This window comes from Corvus moneduloides, chromosome 9 (genome assembly GCF_009650955.1).
Source record: "Corvus moneduloides isolate bCorMon1 chromosome 9, bCorMon1.pri, whole genome shotgun sequence".
NCBI classification, from domain to species: domain Eukaryota; kingdom Metazoa; phylum Chordata; class Aves; order Passeriformes; family Corvidae; genus Corvus; species Corvus moneduloides.
The window spans coordinates 7,853,668-7,866,125 of record NC_045484.1 but is presented as its reverse complement, the minus strand read 5'-3'; the positions used below and the strand labels follow the sequence as shown (position 1 = coordinate 7,866,125).

The 12,458-nt window shown below is 40.0% G+C and overlaps 1 protein-coding gene across 2 annotated transcripts; it reads right to left on the bottom strand.

Moving 5' to 3' along the window:
- Window positions 1-1,019: 1,019 nt before the first annotated feature.
- Window positions 1,020-10,042, bottom strand: RGS18 (regulator of G protein signaling 18). 2 transcript variants are annotated; one of them, XM_032118638.1, is made up of 5 exons: window positions 9,710-10,042; window positions 8,931-9,032; window positions 5,696-5,760; window positions 4,493-4,659; window positions 1,020-2,609 (listed from the first exon to the last, which is right to left on the bottom strand). In XM_032118638.1, exons 1-5 carry the CDS (start codon window positions 9,826-9,828, stop codon window positions 2,355-2,357), a joined length of 708 nt encoding a protein of 235 aa, XP_031974529.1. In that variant the 5' UTR covers window positions 9,829-10,042; the 3' UTR covers window positions 1,020-2,354. The 2 variants fall into 2 exon arrangements, with proteins under 2 accessions (XP_031974529.1, XP_031974530.1); XM_032118639.1 differs by having other exon boundaries at window positions 5,696-5,757; window positions 9,710-10,041.
- Window positions 10,043-12,458: the final 2,416 nt, after the last annotated feature.

The following is a 12,458-nucleotide window of genomic DNA, read 5'->3' as shown; positions in this document are numbered from 1 at the left end:
TTCACTATAAAACTCATAAGAGGGACTAGCACTGTCAGTACCGCAGACTGATGGGTTTGAGGAAGGCCTCCCTGGAGATAAGCAAAATTTTCCATGTGTCTATGAAATGAAATAAAGGGCGCCTGCTGACTTCTATTTATCATTGCAGACCCTTCTGACTAACAGCTGGGCTTTTGCTAGCAAGAAAACGTCTTACTCAGGGTACTATATTTGTCATGTGGTTGGATTTTGGAACAGCATGAAATACTTGTATCTTTTCATTTCTTTCCTTCATGGCAATCCATCCAAGATACGGATTCTCCACTGATATGAAGGGACAAAATCTCACTAGGGCAGAATTTAGCTGCAAGTGTGTACGTCTTATGTCTGTGTGGAAACAAACCCACAGTTAACACTCAGGTGGGGCTGCTCTCAAATCTGTTCCCTTCCTCCAACAAAGATCCCAATACATGACACGGGAACCTGCATATTTTAAATACCTGAGAACTGGCATTCAGACATAGTTGGTGATATTAGAGATTCTCTCATCACAGAATCCTCAGAGTTGGAAGAGACCTTCAAGACGTAGTCCAACCATGAACCTTCCCCCACCACAACTACCCCTAAACTGTACCCCCAAGTACCACAGCCAGAGGCCTCTTGAACTCTTCCAGAGATGGTGACTCCGCCACCTCCCTGGGCAACGCATTCTGGTGCCTGACCATTCTTTCAGTGAAAAAACCCATGTGCCCAGGTTCTGACTGTCAGAAAGAGCATGTGCCCGGTGTTTTGAGATCAGGGGAGGACGACAGAATAAACCAGCAAGGATCATAGTTACAAACATGTTTCCTCTCTGTTCCCCAGGTAAAGGTAAAAAGCTTGGGATTGTGGCTCAGCAGCATTTCCTGGTGAGTTTGGACCTTTGTGCACAGTAACAATTTGATTTACATGGCAGTGATTGCAGCTAGAACTGAACCTTAGGTGAAGTCTTCACATCTTCCTCATCAATGTACCAATGATAAATCAGATCCTGACAACTCTTTAAGCAGATCAGATTTATTGAAATCAAGTGAAGCAGACAGGGAAATCTGCAGATCCAGCACTTCATATACACCCCAAATTAACAATAAACACAAAATCCCATCCTCAGGAACTGCAGCTCTTCTTCACCACTTACAGAAGGGGGAGGGGAAGGGAGAAAGCTTAAATTCCACGAGAAGCAACTTAACATACAAGTTACCGTTACAACTAAATTCTGCAGCCCCTTGCTAAACTGAAGCAATGTAATATTTTAGGAACTGCCCCAAGCTTCAAGGGATATTTGCATCAGCTGTGAAAGAAAAGGACAGAACGACTGTGTGTGTGACTAGAAAAGAAAAGTCTGTCTTTGACAGTAAAGAAAGAAAAAGGGAGATTTCTCCTTCCCCTTTTATAACCTACAGAGATTATATTAATGACCAGTAGAACTGAAAGTTACTCTGCCTGAGTCCAAGAGCTGCTAATTTTCAGATACATTTTCAAAATAAAAGGCAGAAAAAAAATTAGTACAAAGTTTAGTAACAAAGTTGTTATACCATGACTATTTATAAATAAAAGTAGGAATATTTTATATACATATATATAGACGTGACCTGGTATTTAAGGATACACATTGTATTAAAATAGCTTTCTTGGCCCTTTGTTGCTGCTCATTTAGTTGCAAAAAATTAGAATATATGTATTTGATGCCAAAGCTAATATATACAGCATAACTTAGAGAACAGACATGTTCTCTATACACAGAATAAGAAAAATGTACCCCCAAAAAATTAAATAGGTATTTTTATGTTTCTCTTAAAATAGGCAATGGCTACATTTTAATTATACATTTAATTATGCAGTGTCTTTAGTTAAAATTCATGTAACTTTGCATTATACCTAATAATGTTTCTGTGTGTTTTACAGTATGAGAAAATACCACAAATTCTCTGTGCTTAGTGTAGCAATATTGCAGAAACAGAAATATGTGCAAAGGCTGGGTATGGAGATTCTAACTGTGATGAAACTCCGGTACAGGCCCAGGATACGTGTTGGATAATATCAAAAGGCGTTTTATGAGACACTTTTAAGCAGGAAATTCAAATTTTTCCCCCAAGATGTGATCGCAGCTTTTGCCTGAGTTTAAAAAGAATTACTGTATGAAAACTTTGCATTCTATGACTTGCCAATATGTTACCTCCTTTTCTATGAAAGTGACATTCTGCTACAGAACTCTGACCTGCTGTAAGTGCATTTTATTTTGCTTTACCCCTCATTTATACCTGCTGAGGATTTCGATTTTAAAACACACACAAGTTGCTGCAGTAGCTGGGACTTGTGAGGGCTGAGCTTTCGTGTTACCACACAGTAAAGTCTGGCCGTACTCCCTGGAAATCATTGACGGTGAAGGAGCGGGAGCGTCTCCGAAGGGTGGGACGGGCGGGACTCCTCCCCTTCACCAGGCTCAAGTAGGGCTCGGATCGCAGGAAGCGCGGGTAGCTGTCCTGCTCCATCAGCCTGTACACCGTGGTCTGCGCTGCATCAAAGGTGGTGGGGAGGGGCTGGCCGATGCTCTGGCTTGTGACTTCTTTGGTGTGAAAGTCCAAATTCACCTGGAGGAGGAGGAAAAGTGTATTTGTTTACTGTACATTCATGCGTATCCTCTGTTATTATCCATAGCACTGACACTGTACATTGGTGAGAGTTTTCTGAGAAGGGGAACTCGAATCCCCCACACAACAGAATGTCAACACCACAGAATTCACGTTCAATGACGGCTGTCAGAAAGTCTCCCCAAATGTATCATCGTACCTGGTAAAACAGAAGAAAAGCTCTGATATTTGACTAAAAGTAACTTTCTAACAGTGATCACTGTATAGTTGCAGCTTCCCAGCTTTGCAACACCAGACTGTTACAGAACTCCCCTGTTCTCATTTGGGGTTAAAGTAGAACTTGTTCTAATAAGATGATACTAGTGAATATTAGAAATTTCTGATTTCTGTGTAGTTTGAGTAGTAGGAAGGTGAGGAAATTCTAATAAAATTTTAGAACAAAATATTTAAATGGGTCTCTGGAGGCTTTAGATTGGATAAGCATATCAAAGTGACTATTTATTCCATGTGCTGCTGCATTTATCCTGGGAAATATTTAATTGTATGAGAATTTTAATTAAGTAACAGACACTAATTCAGCACATTATTTTGAAAAATAAGATAAAATATATTTTAAAAATTGTTGATTCAGTCAAAAAAGTGACTTCTATAATGTGCATTTCTTTTCCTCCCTGAGAGGCACCTGTCATTTCCATACAACTAGTTAGAACAAATAGTTTAGAACTAAGAGCTGAAGGGCAATTAGTGATGAGAGAAGGGTCCACTCATCCAAAATTTTATGATCCCGTTGAACTGTAGGCTCAGAAATGTGGGGGTAAAAGAGTTCTGCTGGACAAGGAACCGGAGAAGAGCTGCAAGCCCCAGAGCTGTGTGGTCTCAGCTGTCAGCTGAACCCAAGGGAGGAAGTCACACCAAAGCCAAGTGCCCAAGGCGAGCTACAGCACCCACGCAGCCTGCACCGAATTCAAGTAGGGCAGAGAAAGAAATTGTTATGTTGCTGTGACTTCCCTGCCCTGTCCCCTCCTCAGCTTTCTTCCTGCTCATCCCTTTTCTTCCATCAGTCGGAAGCATTGGCAGTGTCAGCACTTGTTACCTGTTCAGAGCTGCTTCCCCCGAAAGGCACACAGCAGGGAGAGAAATGAAAAGGGACATAAGTCCTTGAAAGTGGGCATTTCCTAGGAAAAGCAGATCTGTAATGTAATTTATGGGAATTGCAGGTGGAAACTGCACCACTTTGCAATCCTTTCACTGAAATGAGAATTATACCTTTGTCATCCTTGTTACAAGGAAGCAGAAGTTACTTCTGCAATTCTGGCAAATAAAAAATAGTAATACAGGTATTGGCAAGTGACATATTTGATCTGCTCAAATGTGATAGAAGTACAGGAAACTGTAAGTCCAAAAGACCTATTCAAGAGGTTGCTTCTGATTTCACTGAAAAGTTCATAATCTCCCAACCTGTTCATCTCCTTCTTAGGGCAGGCAAAAAATATTCCTTTCGTTCATTCATAAGTCCTTTCTAACACACTTCAGTAAATTGAAGAAGTTGTAAATATGAGAACTTTTTTCACTCTTATGATACTACAAAAAGGCCTTAACATTGGTGAGGATTGTCATACCAACATGTTTTTGTGCTGACAGTGGCATACCAAGGATACACAATTCGAGGTGGAGGGGTGGAAAAGGGAGAAGGAGTCAATCAAAACAAGCCCAGGCTCCTTCCAGAGTTTTGACTTTTATGATACAGTCTTCTTATGTCAGGGGACTGCATGATTAACTCTTGAACCTGCTTCTGGGCAGGCACTCCTTAAAAGTAGATTTCATCAGATGCACACAATTTCCCCATTGTGTCAAACACTGTGTATAATGAAGGATGTCTTTACCTCTTTTGGAGCATCTTTTTGTATGAATGTTTCAAAAATGGTCTTGGCTTTTGGCAGAAGTTCACGCATACTTTTGCTTTTCTTGTAATCCTCGCAGGCTATCCAGAACTCAATATTCTCCTCACTGAACTCACTTTTCAGAAACTTTGTGAAGGCATCCAGCCCAGCTACAGAAGGGAAAGTTGAATTCCATTAAAAATTATATCCTCATCAGACAGTTACTCTTTTCAAACAGTCTGTGCAAAGTAGTAAAATACGTTTTGCTCCCTTGAAATAATACCACATTACAGATAATTTTCTTAAAATACATAAAGGTTTGTAAATAAGTGCAACTTTTCCATTATGATCCTGCAAGTCTCATTACAGAATTCTCAGCATCAGTAAAAAAACACTACCAAGATCTCATAAATTTAGAAAGAGAAGTAAGCAAAACACGTGGATGTATGCGGAAGTGACTGACTTTATTCCATCTGAATTTCAATTTAGGTTGATCAAAAGACTATTTGAACCTTTGCTCATAAGTAAACTCTTCTCTAGGAGCAATTTAAAGTGGATGGCTTTCAGCATCCTTATCACTTGCTTTATCCTGCTGTTGCTATGCTGAGGATATTTCCTTTCCCAAGATACTTCATCTGTGGAAGTAATGCAATGGCGTGGATGTGAACTGCTCAGGGAACAGATTTGAAAAGCACACGGTGTCCAGCACTGCAGCTGAAACATACATGTGCCCCTCCAAAATGAAGGCAGGAACATATGTGCATTTGATAATTATGGGAGCAGCAGGGCCTCTCAAATGCTGGCCAGCTTGGAGCTTGGATCCAGTCACTGGCTTAGAAACAAACTGTATCAGGAGTGACAAAGTCTTTTCTTAAGTACAGAGAACATATTCAGTCAGGAATATCTGAGCAATATTCAGATTAAATGTTCCTGTTTACTGAAGGGACTCTGCTGTCTGCTATATTATTTTGTTCAATAAAACACCCAACTTAAAAATTATTTTCAACTATTTTCACAAGTTGACAGCAAGCTATAGCCTAAGAAGATGAGGAGAGCAAGAAACACACTGGTATAAATGACCCATCATACCTAGTTTAGGCAACTGCCACATCTGTTTAAGGGCATAACTGGATTTTATAATTTTCCATCCTTTACCATCCATTTTCTATCCTAACAGTCTGCATGGAGAAGGAAAAAACTACTAACCTTTCTCAGAAAGCAGTTTGTCAAAAGACTCTCCCCACTTCACTGCTTCTTCAGGAGACACACTGCTTAAGAAACAGAAATGAGTTTTGAAGAATTGTTCATATTGTGCATTTAGGAAGCTGTGTAACATATGTCATCTGTTACCATTGTGGCTCAGGGCTGTTTCACAAAGCCTTTGATTAGATCCCATCACTAAAGGAGAGACCATTCTCTTAGGGACTTCAGGAACATTTGCTTTCATTCTTTTCTGACATTTTTTTCCTGCAGAGTCATACTTATTTTTTCATAAAAACATCAGAGCAGAGATTTTTCACTGTGGTATGTGTGTTGTCCTACTAATCTTTAAGGGAATTGAGATCATGTAGCGTGGTAAAACTCGTAAGGGAACCAGGTCTTGTCAGCTATTTAAACTTGAGATACTCGTGCAGAGATGTGGTTTTGAATATGCTCACTCTGAGGTTGTTACCACTGTCTGCTTTTAATGAAACATGCAGAATTCTATAGCCTGAAGACAAAATTGTAGCAATATGGTTTAGGTGTCAGTCTTATAGGGCAATTGCACATGTAGTCTGGTTTCTTTACCACAAACATTTCAAATGTCCCGTTCTTCTGAGACACTGTGCCTCATTTACAAAACTCCTCATATTCTTCATCAAATATGTCAGGTTGCATGTGTTTCACTTTGATTTCAAAAACTCTGCCCTAGGAAACAGCAAAGAAAGGAAAAAAAAACACCTCTCTTCATTCATGTAAATACAATTTTGGGGTACCTACTTTTTGGTGTTGTATACATTGAGCCTGAATGCACACCTGAACACTCCTTGGATTTTTAGTAGACCAGAACTGGAGTAAGCAGGAGGTGAGCTGTATCATGCTAGGACTAGGACTTAAATTTTCAGCCTGAAGGTGAAGTCAATTTTTATCAGGTGCTTTGTGGATATGGATGTTTAGAACCATTTTCATTCCAGGGCAAATCACAGTACTCTGAAAGTATCAGTAAGTGACTGGTCCCGGATTAGTTGGTCAGATCAGCTTCTTATGGACTGAATGTTTCTGGAATTTGATCCCACTTCCTAACCAAGGCTTGCTGTTCTGTTGCTTGATTTACACAGTTTGGGCTCCCTTGGCAAAATCCACAGGCACGTGAAGTTTAGATGAAAGGAAATTCCAATCTCTTTGGGAAGGAATTTAAGCCAGTAATCACCCTGGGTTTGCACAGAACTCAAAAGAAGGAATTTTTTTATTATTATTTTAATAGGTGTCACAGGTTTCATAGCTGAAGTCATTGCTTGAAGGAATGAAAATTTTAACTAGGGAGGGGAAAACAGTTCATGAGGAGAGGTACAAATGCTGGAGAAATGAAATTCAGGAAATGAGCACAGGCTGGTAAAGCAGGGGGACTCTGGAGTCAGGGAAAACGAGACCTCACTCCCTTACAGAGTTCATTAGTTATGAAAATTACAAAAAGTACTCTGAACTGTGTCGACTGTGGGTTCCTGTAACTACAGAAATTATTTTGGTCACAGTGAAAGATAAAGCCTTATGACTTCAGACCATATACTCAACCCACAAAGGCATGGAATGATGGAGAAGTTCTTTGCTGGGCTTGGAAACTCCCAGTGTGAGTTTCTGTTTTTCCTTCAGAATCTGCAACAATCCAGGAGCCTCACAGACCCCCAACCCCTGAGTGCAGCAGTGAGTTTGTGCAATAACAGGCAGAAACCAAGATTTGTTCAGCTTTGCCATTTTCTAAATATGAGAAGAAACTAATTTAAACAGATTAACATTTAAACAAAAGATTAACTTTTAAACTAACAGATTAATTAGCTTTTCTAATATCACCCCAGTTTCCATCTGCAGTTTCATTAAATTCTTTCTACTTATTTTAGTAACTGTGTGAAAAATGGAAATATTAAAAGCTAAGTCAATCACTTAACAAATTTCAAACTATTATTTCACTTTATTATTTGAAAAATAGTAATTTTCTTTTTTTTTGTTTGGCTTTTTTTCCCATTTTTGACAAATATAATTGTCACATCTCTCTAATCTATATATAAAGACCAGCAAAAATCTACAAGTTTCTCTTCCATACAAGAACAGTCAATTGTCTGTTAGTCAGGCACCAGCTGAGAGTAACACAATAAAAGAGAGCTGGCTGAGTGAGGAAGTGATGGTGTGTTAAAAGGGGGAAATTCCTCAGAGAATTATTACTGCTCTGAAAGTGCCTCTTCACAGATTGTAAGAATGGAGCGAGTGGCTGTACTTTATGTTAAATACCTGGGGTGTGTGAGCCACCCAACTCTGTCTGCATGCAGGCAGCTCTGCTTTCTCTTTATAGATGCAATCTTAGAATGGTTTTACATGTCTGGAACCAGGATATCTCAAAATGTGAGCAATAAACATGGCCTAGTTGTCCAGTGGCACCGTGGAAGTGTTTAGATACCCCCTCCCCAGCCACTTTTCCATGGCTTGTAGAAGCTGAGTTTGGGCCCTTAGGTGACTTCTACCATGTGCTCACAACTAGAAGGGCTTGTAGAAGCACTGCAGGCAGCTTGGTCCCGAAGTGGGAACTGCTGAAACAAGACAAGAGTACGGTAAGCACTGAAGTGTTCTGGAGTGGTCTGTGGTGGAAAGAAAGGGCCGGTACATTTTTTAGGCCATGGTGTTGCAGAATTTTACATGTTCCTTCTTCTCAGTCAGGACCTACAAATGCAATTCTTAATGTATCAGTGAGATCTTGGTACTCCATTGAAGTGAGGAATTAAACTCTTATTGAAGTATGCTGAATTTTGGAGACAAGAGTGTTCAACCAATTACTGCAGTTACCGAGGAACTAAAGGCATTCAGTATTTAACACACATACAGCATTTGCACATCCCAGAAATCTTTGGAAAACTTGCTTTGCAAGGAGCTGTATGATTTTCCTGCAAGCTGCATTTCTGAGTTGATTATTGCTCTGTATCATCAGTGGACTCATACAAATGCTGCTGGCACAAGGTCTAAACGTCTCTCCAAGTGTATGGGGACCAGTGGTGTGAAAACACTCCTGGTGAGTTGCCCTGATGAATACCAGATAATTCTGCACCATTTGCATCCTTGGGCTAGATGGATAACTTTTACAAACCTTCCTCTCTGCCCAGTCTGAATGCCCACACACAGGTAAAGGAAACATCCTGAGTCACACAGGCGCTTCTTGGAAGGAATCCCCATCAACTCAGTCTTTTACCATGCTTACCTTGCTGCTTTTGTCAAGTTTCCAGGTTTGCCAAGATGATCACCTTCATGGAATTCAGGCTTCTGCAGGAGCAGGCTCAGCCTATTTCTCTTCTGCTTAGCTCTACAACAGAATTGGAGTAGCTTTTTAAGAAACCTTGTTGAAAATTGGTTTTTCCCTCTCAAGCATTTTCTGCTTCTGCATTACAGATGTCCCTATTTTCACTTACAGGAATGTTGGTGTTCCTTCTCCTACATATATTATTCACATTAATGGATTTTTCTTCATAGCTTAGCACAAATTTACATATGAAGCACTGGCAAAGAGAGATGGAAATCCTTTCATTTTCAGCATCCTTTTAATTTATTTTAAAGACATAGGGGCCAAACTTCCCATTAAAGAACATAAACAGTTGTCTCAGCGTCTTCTACTTTTAATGTTTCGCAAAGAAAAAAGGAAGTATTGCTTCCTGTCATTTGAAATTTTAGAAAAAAGCTTTCCCAGATCATATTCAGGCTTTAGAGAAGCATTTCTCAGAACTTCTTGCAATCTCTCTTTCTTGGTATTTTTAGATCATTAATTTGATGTGTTTCTTGTCCTCAAAAAAACAAGAGTTCTTTGAGACAACTCTTCTTAAAGAGTAATATTTTACACATATATTTTCTAGGATTGCAGTTTGTGAGTTCTCATACACATGTCAAAAATAAAATTATCTGTGCCCCAAATTCACCCCCACAAGCTATGCTAGAAGAATCCTCCATGTAAACAGAACAGAGGGTCGGCATGACCTGAACACTTACCCAGGCTTGCTCGCCTTGTGTGGCTCTTCCTTAATCGCTGATTTCATGACTTTGTAATAGGGTTTATCCTTCGAAGCAGAAATGTTTAGTTGGGGGAATAAAAGAAGTGGGTTTTCCATCTTCCTCTAGAGAAGCTTCTGGAAAGGTTCCTTTTGCTTCCTCGCCGCTGGGTCCGTGCTGCTCAGGCTCTCACATGCTGCCCCAGCCCGGGCTGCCCCGGCCGGGCCCCGGGGCCGTGTCCAGAGGAGGTGGTGGCAGAAGGTGGCTCTGCACCAGCCCAGGCACTGCAGCTGCGCCTACCCGAGGCTTTAACTCTAAACCAAGTGCAGCTCTTGTTTTACCCTCGTCATTTGGGGAAGTGAGACTGCAGCTTTGCAGGGCTCACACAGGCAAACCACAGCCGAGAGCGGCGGCCGCTCTGCGGAGTTAACCTCCTGCTAGGCTTAGGGTGACACCAGCACATGCTCCCAAACACCTGCACATGCTCTAGTCTCCTAAAATTAACTTAATGACAATAATGTCACATAAGGTAACGTACACCCTTATCTTCAGCTCTTAGAGGTCCCGTCTGCCCTTAAGCTGCCCTCTGCAGCCTCAGTGACATATGCTGGACACAGTTCCATCTACAGCATGCTGACCTCAAATTCAGGGTTTCTCAGGGTCTCCTCCAAGCTTTGGTTGATCAGTCATTTTGCAAGCAGAGATTTTAATTTTTGCACCATTCTTCAGAAATGACAACCACCTACTGCTAATATCCAGTTTGTCCACTAAACACCTCCGCTTTAACTTCTCTATCTATGGATTTATTTTTACTTGCAATCTCCCATCTAGGATAGAAAGTCTTTAGTTCAGAAAAAAAAAATCCATGGCTTTTTAAAAAATTTTATTTTGATACTAAATAACCTAAAACTTCTCATTTCAGTTTGCATAAGGTAAAAATGTATTAATCTTTGAGGCTGATCAGCACAAATTACCTCTTCACATACAAGTCTGATGTCATTTAAGTTTCTTGGGTTTAAGTTAATTTCTGTTGGAGATGTCATAGGAACAATACATCTACTAAAGAAACATCTTCAGTGTTAGCTGAATGAGGCACTGGAAAAGGTTAAAATTGTGCAGTAGTGAATTGATTAAGAATTAAATAGTTCTCATGTTTTAAATGGCAGTGTCTCATTTTGATTACTCAGGTAAGACATTGAGCTTTGAGGGGAAGACATGACCTCGTTACCTCCCATAATTTTGTTGAGTTCTACTTATATAGGTAGTTCTGGTGAGAGTCCCACTGTGGTCTTTTTCTCGTGATTTGTGGAGCTGAGGAGGATGGGAATGGGAGATACTAATATTCAAAAGAAATTTAAAAAAAAATTTGGGATTCTGCTAGGAATCCAAATTTGTAATATATTAAAAAGAAGCAAAAGATATTATCTATTGTGATTTTTTTTTTAAGAGTGAAAAACTGAAAGAAAAGTCTTGTGTACTACAGATGTGATACAAATTTTAAAATCAGACTAAATGGGAAATAGTGCACAACTGCCTTTTGTAACCCAAGGGATATTAAGAAGCAGGGTTACGGTTTAAACTTCATTTTCGATTTCAGAGTTGGCTTATGCATCATACCATGCATATTTTAAACTGGCTTTAACCACAGCTGTGTTTAATAATTTATTCTGTCTTTTACAGATAAGTAAATAAATATAGACTGCATGATTTTATTTCACTTTTCTGCAACGTGGTGGTCACATGAGCTTTTTTGACCTGTTATGCGTATAAAATACTGTCTGTGCTCGTCTGCCATAATAAAACATTGTTGATTGTAGCCTCCATAGTTCATCTAAGCTGATTCAGGAAAGATTCGGAGCATGAAACATCACTCAGAAGTGAATTATGAGCGGCCACTGTGCCAGGCAGCTTCTAGATGGGGCTGAGCAGCTGTGTCAGCCACCTCTTTCAGCACCCACCGGGCACAGTCTGAAGGGCCTGTCCAACCCACTCTTAAATGACCTTAAATGGGTTTTATGCCTTAGATGCTTGAATTATTCCTGTACTACACTGCAGCAATCGTATCAGTCCTGACTGCAGCCATGTGCTGTGCACCTCCTGAGAATTCACTTGGAAAGCTGGAGGAGTGGGGAGAGGGAGGGAATAATCACAAATGGGGGAAAAGTCTTTCCCACACACACACACTTTTTTTTTCCCCCCATTAATAGAAAGCTAATATTAAATCTAGGCCACGAGGTAGCCAAATTGCCTCCAAGCCAGTCTGTGTTTTGTCAGTGCTGCTGCTGGTGCTAATGAGCATCCCTGTTTTGCACTGTAGGCTACAGTAGTTATAGCAACAGTATTAATGACCCTGGAAATGCTTCTGGGCCGTTTTGGGTGCTGCAAGATGACAATATAGAAAAACGAATTAGTTATTTTAAACCAGAAAAAGCAGACCCAGAATACTATGCTGATGACATGACTAGAGATCTAGAAAGCTCTAAAGAAATTTGTGATGAGAACCAAATGTTCTGATTCCCAACTGTTTCTCTAACCACTGAAATATATTAACAAATCTTTTGAGAAGAAATCTACTGATTTTTAAGCCCTCAAATCAAGATTCTCTCTGCAATGTGAGAACAACATTGAGTTAATGTTCCATCACTTCTAGAAATACAATTTTCAAGAGTTAGATGAATACAAAATGTATTTTCCTAATAATCTTCATGTGACACAAAAGTAAAATTGAATAGACCATAAAGTGCAGGAT

What these genes read in the sequence shown, in the direction of transcription:
- RGS18 (XM_032118638.1), bottom strand. Translation starts at nt 9,828, where the DNA reads ATGGAAAACCCACTTCTTTTATTCCCCCAACTAAACATTTCTGCTTCG. An exon ending in CACAAGGCGAGCAAGCCTGG is followed by an intron (nt 9,033 to 9,709) that starts GTAAGTGTTCAG and finishes ATTCTGTTGTAG; the next exon opens with AGCTAAGCAGAAGAGAAATA. An exon ending in CAAACTGCTTTCTGAGAAAG is followed by an intron (nt 4,660 to 5,695) that starts GTTAGTAGTTTT and finishes TCCCTTCTGTAG; the next exon opens with CTGGGCTGGATGCCTTCACA.